General features: G+C 47.8%; 1 protein-coding gene across 2 annotated transcripts in view; it reads right to left on the reverse strand.

The window, feature by feature from the left end:
• EXPH5 (exophilin 5) overlaps positions 1 to 5726 on the reverse strand; it is a 71574-nt gene extending 65848 nt beyond the window's left edge. Inside the window, exon 1 of one of the 2 annotated variants that reach the window (XM_073903684.1) lies at positions 5465 to 5726. In XM_073903684.1, the coding sequence (XP_073759785.1) occupies positions 5465 to 5583 (119 nt within the window). In that variant the 5' untranslated portion in view covers positions 5584 to 5726. The remainder of the gene's footprint in view (positions 1 to 5464) is intronic. The other variant, XM_073903685.1, reaches the window with a different exon arrangement.
• Between the last annotated feature and the right edge of the window lie 1262 nt (positions 5727 to 6988).

Here is a 6988-nt window from a genome sequence, read left to right on the forward strand (position 1 = left end):
GTATTTGGGTATATATATGTACACACACACACACACACACACACACACACACACACAGACAAAATTTCCTCCAAGGTGTGAGAGAAGTATGGGGAAAATTTCCACCTGCCAATGAACTGTGACTCAAACTCTCAGCCATTTATTCTCACCGAGGCTAGAACCACAGCCTGTGTAAGGTCTGAGAAGTCATTCCCAAGTCAATAGCCCCAGGAAAAACCCTTTCCACAAGAAGTGGAACTGTCAGATTGGAATTTCAGTGGTAATTTCTACCTCTTGAACTGTCTCTCAAAGTATTTCTGTAGGACACATTCCAGACTCACAAGACAGAACCGGATCAATGTAACACAGACTGTTGTGCCTTACGGGGTTCAGAGGAGGGAGGAATCCTGTCAGGCTGGGCAGAGGGTCGCTGGGGAAACACGAGGAGAGGGAGAAGTGAGGAGAGACGCTAGGCGGCAGAAGCCTCTGACTCTGGCCCGTGCAGAATTCCCCCATCAAGTCTTCTCTGGAGGCCTATTACAGGCAGGCACCTTGCCTGTCTGTGGTGTCTCTGCTGCTAAGCCAGGAAACCCAGTACCTTTGCCCTCATCTGCCTTCCTAGAGCCTCAGGAGGCGGCATGTGCCCAGCATTCCTGCCCAACCTACCGTGGGTCCCTTCCCCATCCTGGCAGTGTTGGGCAAGAAGCAAGCCCTGACCGCCCAGGAAACTTTTCGGTGCCTCTTTGCCATGTGCCAGGAGCTGTGTCAGACCCCAGAGATTCACCAAAAGGAGAAGCATAGATTTTTGCCTATTTTGCCTATTTTCAAGAAACTGCAGCAACACACAGGCGGTATTTTGTGTTCTGCTTTTTTACAGAACAATGCCTCTCATGCATTGTCCCGCAACTGTATTCATGGTAAACTTGAGGTGTCTATACAACCTTGACAACAAGGTAGTCAGAAAATGTAAAATTCAAATATCACACTGGTTAAGATACAATTATCTCTGTAACTGTCCATTATAATGACTGCTTTTATTGGATATTTAGATTTGAAACTTGCCACTATTCTGCTATTATTTTCCCACTATTTTGCTATTTTGTAATACTGCAATGAATATCTGCAGGTATATATTCTTTTTTTTTTCCTCAGGGAAAAATACAGCAGAGTGGAAAGAATATAGGTTTTAGAGCCAGATAGATAGATTTGGGTTCAAATTCTAGCTCTGTTGCTTAAGATCTCTGTGACCTTGGGCAAGTTCCTTCACATTGAGCTATTTCAGTTTCCCTTCTGTACAAAGCCATCAACACTATTTAACCCAAGAGACAGTGGTGACGATTATTCAATGCTGATGGGTAAAATCATTTTGAGATAGATCTGGATTTAAATTCCGGCCCTTTTGCTTAACTTGGACAAGATACTCAACCTTTGTTAAGCTGTGTTTCCTTCTCTATGAAATGGAAATTCAAGTGCGTACATAATGAGGTTATTGGGACAATTAATTAAATACATATAACATGTTTAGTACAGTGCTGAGTACACAGTAGGGGATCGATAAATGTTAGCTGTTATTATCACAGTAATTACTATTACTACATAAAAAGGCAGCACTTAACAATTGCTGGTGTGGTGGCCATCCGCTCCCACCTCAGACTCGTACTCATGAGAAATATCCAAGAATTGGAGACTGGATCAAGGGTAAGGCATACGTTTATAGGTAGCGCCGCATTGTTCACCAAAAGGATTGCATACCACTAACAGTATGCTGAATCTATCCATTTCACACCCATCCTCACCAACAGGTTTTTTTTTTTTCCTGTCATTTTTAAAGAGTTCAATTTTCATTTCTTTATTACTGTGAGGGTGAACATTTTCCCATAACATTTTGTTTACTGTTGGGATATCTTCTAGCATGAACACCTTATTTCTCTTTTGGCTGTTTATCAGTTTGAATCTTGGTGTTTTTCTTCAGTATTTGAATAAAGTCTTTATATATCAGGAATACAGTAATATTTAATGCAAACACTTTCCCGGTAAGCTGGAGCCAGGGAGGTCTGGTACCAGTGCAGGAAGACCAGGGGTAGATCTGTGTGTTCAGGAGCATTTCTAATTGGGGCTCTGGACTCTTGCACGGTGAACTCAACTACTCCCTCATCAATCTCTGGGCATCTCCAGCCCTGCATGACACTGCCCTTCTAGGTTTCTAACTATAGGATAGTCCTTAGTTGTCTTGTAGACACTTCAAGCCCACCATAGACCCAACTGAACTCCTCGGTTGTCCCCCAGTGAGAAACCTTTCCAAACTCCTCCATTTAGTCCCTTAATGTCCTAGCCAAGAGATCCTGAGACTGCTTCTCATCACAAGTACTCCCCCCTCCCACCCCGTTTTCCAAAGCTTGCCTTAGGCCACTTCACTTTTATGAACGACCTCCATTAGTCCCTGTTTTTGCCAACCAAATGGAATCCGAAGAGGATTTTTGTTTTTATGAGAAAAGGCAAAAAGCAAAAATAGAGTGTAACACATGTTTTGCAGGGAGGCAGCACACAGCCTAAGCGGCAAAGAGTGGTATATTGCCAAGCTCCTTCCCCGAGGAGCCACACTCAGCATCTCAGCACCAAGCCGCAGTAGCTTTTTTTTAAATGATTTATTTTTTTAAAATAAATAAGAAAAAGATTTTATTTATTTAGAGAGAGAGAGGGAGAGTGCAGGGGGGAGGGGCAGAGGGAGAGAGAGAGACTCTCAAGCCGACTGTATGCCGTGTGCCGAGCCTCACAAGGGGCTCGATCTGATGACCCTGAGATCAGACCCTGAGCCGAAATCAAGAGTCAGACGCTCCACCCACTGAACTGCTCAGGCGTCCTGAGGCCGCCGTAGTTTTGAACTGTGTTTGTGAACATCTATGCTTTATCTTGATTTATTTTGTGCATGATTTATCAAGACGCATCCTAAGGTTTTAGGAAAGCCGAAAAGAGGTTGTCTTTGGTGCCTGGGAGTGCTCAGAAATTTTTCCACATAAATTCATGGCAATCGTTTCTTTCCTTTCTGCCATGCGGGCTTATGAAGCTTTCATAGGAAATGCTTTATTTTTGGATAATGGGGGAAACCTACGTAGGAAAAAGCCCTCCCAGTCTCTCACATAGGCCTGTTGTACTGTCTCCTAAATAATACTCTTGTATGAGAAGTCACATGGTCTGACTTTTGATTTGGAAAATGTGATCACACATACCAAGAAAATGAGCAGTGGCAGCCAAGCTGACATGTTATCTCAGGCCTTCTCTACACGTCAGTATCTGCTACTGAAACCCATGCACGTGAGCTGGTATGCAGGCCAGGACACAGCTATCCAGCGATGGGTATCTGACAGTGGGATTCAGGAATTAGCCAGGGGGGAACAAAGTACTAGAAATAATTGCCTTCAGCATTTGGCCCAAGTGTCTGCTGTCCTTAAATTATTTTAATATTTTAATGGTGACATTTTTTAAATTATTGGGGTAATTATTTTTAATAGTTTAATCATTAGCAGTATTGATCTTGTCTTAGCATTATGCCTTTTTCTGTTGATGTCCCAGTTACAATGCTAGTGCCATGCAATCAGAAAGGGTGTTTCAGCCTTCCTTCTGAGGCCCAGCCCAATGGCCTTGCCCCCTACGTGGAGTTCCAGAACCCCCAAAGGCGGCTGTCCTGGCACCATGAGCTGCTATTGAGGAAACACAACAAGGCAAGCAGAGTTCAGATATAAAAAGTCAAAATTCCCTTGAATGAAAATTAAACTAAATAATCTTACTATTTCTAGGACCATAGTTCATGAGAAGCCACACGGATAGTAACATCCTAAGTGGAAGCTTTCTTCTGTTATTTCCTAACTCTCCCCTCAACTTCCCCAAATATATATACTGGATCACTTAAGAAGCCCCATCCTCTCTAGAGACAACAAACGCCTCCAAGGACACACACTGAGAGCCACCAGTTTCTTAGTCCTTTTGGAAAATGTGTTGAAAACAAACTACATACTATTCTAAAGTTCTCCTTCCCAAGGCTGGGTGTGCCTGTGTGTAGGGCACATGCATATGTGTGGGTACATGCACGTGGATGCGTGTGGGTGTGGACACGCTGTGCTCACACAGTGAGGAAGTGATGGAGCCTATTTTTCTAAAAGCAGAGTATGATGGGTGAAATGCACATTCTCACCCCTCGAATATTCGTCTCTCCCCACAAGATCTGTATCCGCTGGGGAAGAGTAAAGACAGGCCTTTGGGCCCAGTGTATTCTAACTGCTTCCGTGAAGACCAACTAGGGTTTTCCCATGTGAAAAGTATCTTCGGAGTTTTTTTTGGGGGGGGGGTGGCCAGTGGAATCTTTGGAAGGAGGTGGAAACCTAGAACCGACATCACCAAGAAGTTGCTCGCAAACAAAATGGTTTTCTGAATTCCAATCAAGGATGAACTTTTCGGTCTGAGAGTGATGCCCCGAATCCCCTTCCAGAGTCAACTGGAGAAGGCCTTGAACGAGTCTTTTCTAGAATCGGTGAGCAAGTCCTCGTATTCCTTCCAGGACCTATCCCACACTTTCCCAGCAGAAAAACTGGTTAATTTACATCCCAGGCAATTACCTGTCAATATCAGTCTCTGGTATCCAAATCCCCCCCTGTAAGACTGTAGAGTAAGGTCAGGGGTGAAATCTCGCAGCAGCTTCTCCCCGGCAGCGCCACACGCAAGGAGACCCACCCATCTAGCCACTCGGCGCGTCCCAGTCCGAGGCCGGTTCACTCCACACAATGTGGTAAGTTCCTGGAACTGCGTGGCCTTTTGGGTGGGGCCACTTCGCCGCCAGTGAGATGCCATCTCTCCTGGGAGCCGCTGCCGGTCAGCGTGGGGTGGGGGGCGTCTCTGGGGCCGCGGGAGAGCGTGCTGGGTCGGGGCGGACCGCCTGGAGGACCGGCGCAGGGAAGCACGTGGGCGCGCGCGCGCCACGATTCCGCCCGGCGCAGCGCCCCCAGCCCATTTCTCGGGCGCACCCGGCCTACGGCCCGCCACCGCCCGCAGGGCACCTGAGCGCGGCGCCGTGTCGTCGCACTGCCCCCACGCTGCCTGGACCCCCTGCGGCCCACCGCCGCCCACGTGTCCCTGCCCGCGGCGCGCGGCAGCTCGGCGGGACCCACTCGGAGAGAAACGCTGCAAAGAACCCGCCAGCACGGCGAGGGCAGGGTCGCTCACCGCCCTGCGGCACCAGGGACCCGCAGGCTGTGGCCCGTCCGGGATGCCGCGCGCGGGCAAAGCGCCAGCCAGCCAGGCATCCCACCGTCCTCAAGAGAGCAGCCGAGCGCAGCTCTCCCGCGCGGATGCTGCGCGTCCCGAGGCCCCGACAGGTGCGCCGCGAAGGCGCCGCACCTCCCTCCGCGTGCGCCCGGGTCGGGGGCGAGGACGGGGTGGGGGGGCTCCTGCGGGAGCCAGGCCCCTGGAGAAGAGAAAGGAATTTGTTCTGTACCTGATCCTGTCCCTCTCTGACCTCTGTAGCTCCTCGTTTCTTTCCAGCACCTGAAGGATCTTCCTGGCCTCTTCGTCGTTTAAGAAACTGAAATCAAACCCCCGAGGAACCTTCGTCATATTCTCTACTGTGTGTGAATTACACTTAAGCTCCTTGGCGCCTCCTGTTACGAAGACATTTTTCAAGGTATAGAAGACCAGTTTCAGGAACTTGATCCCATAGCCAATAAGAAGTCCGCCCCTTTGAAAATCGAAAACCACAAACTTAGGGAACGGCCCACACCTACAGGGCTCATTTCGACAACACCTTAATGACATGTTTCTGTCAACCTATCCAACCGAGATGCGAAATGGACGGCTCCACCGAGAGAGGGAACCAATCGAATTCCAAAGGGGCGGGCCCTTCCTCGTCTCCTCCCTCCCCTTTCCCCCTCCACCGCCTGTCAAACTTGTTAAAGTAACAATCCTAAGTATTTCGGCACCTAAATGAGGGCCGAGCTTAAAGGTTGGCGCCAACGTAGTATTTGCTTTTGCCGTTGCTGTTTGCTCTCAGAAGTCCAGCTGGACTCGTGGAAGGAGTGAAAAGGAAGGAGATCCACAGCTAATCCTCCTTTTCAGTAAAGAGCAGCCCATGGGAAGGAGAATTGCAGTGGGAGCTTTAGATCTGGCACAAGAGTTACCCCAGTGGAAAGACCAAGAAGGGCTGAACTTGATGCACAGATGACTATGGCCTGACCAAGCCCAGGGGCTAAATTTAATGTATCCCTGGAAATGAGTTCTTTGCCAAGCCTCCCATCCTGCAGAGGCCCCCAGCACATTCTCCTACAAAAGTCATTATCGAGCTTTAGGGGAAAAAAAACAAAAACTTTTTAAAAACCACAAGATGGTTTATGGTATCTTAGGAGAAGACAGCCCCAAGGGCAAGGGATGATGCAAATCACCTGTTTGTAGTTTTCTCTAAGATTTGATAATCTTCTTAATAATTTCAGAGAAGTAATTCAAGTGCCACTTTCAAACACCTAATCCTCTGACTAAAGCAAAATGTAATCCTGTGAAACCACCAGAAATAGCTTTCCTGGAAAGTATTCTTCTGAGATAGGGTGGGAGTTTCAAAAGGTATTCATATATATGCTTTTTAAAAAGTATTGTAGTGGGGGCCCTGGGGTGCAGGAGTGCCTGGCTCCAGAGGTCCCAAACAGCCCAGATTTTGCCACTTGCCACTTAAAAATTCCAAAGGCAGAGAAATGAGCTGCAGTGAAACAAAAAAGGGACTTACTCTGGTGAGGGCAACACTGGGTAGACAGTGCACTAGCATCTCAAAGACTGCTTCCAGTTGCTGGAGTGGTGGGGGGGTGGGAGGGACAGGGTGGCTGGGTGACAGACATTGGGGAGGGTATGTGCTATGGTGAGCGCTGTGAATTGTGCAAGACTGTTGAATCACAGACCTGTACCTCTGAAACAAATAATGCAACATATGTTAAGAAAAAAGAAAAAGAAGAAGATAGCAGGAGGGGAAGAATGAAGG

This window comes from Callorhinus ursinus, unplaced genomic scaffold (assembly GCF_003265705.2).
Source record: "Callorhinus ursinus isolate GAN/ISIS: 27379988/994484 unplaced genomic scaffold, GSC_fseal_2.0 scaffold19, whole genome shotgun sequence".
NCBI classification, from domain to species: Eukaryota; Metazoa; Chordata; class Mammalia; order Carnivora; family Otariidae; genus Callorhinus; species Callorhinus ursinus.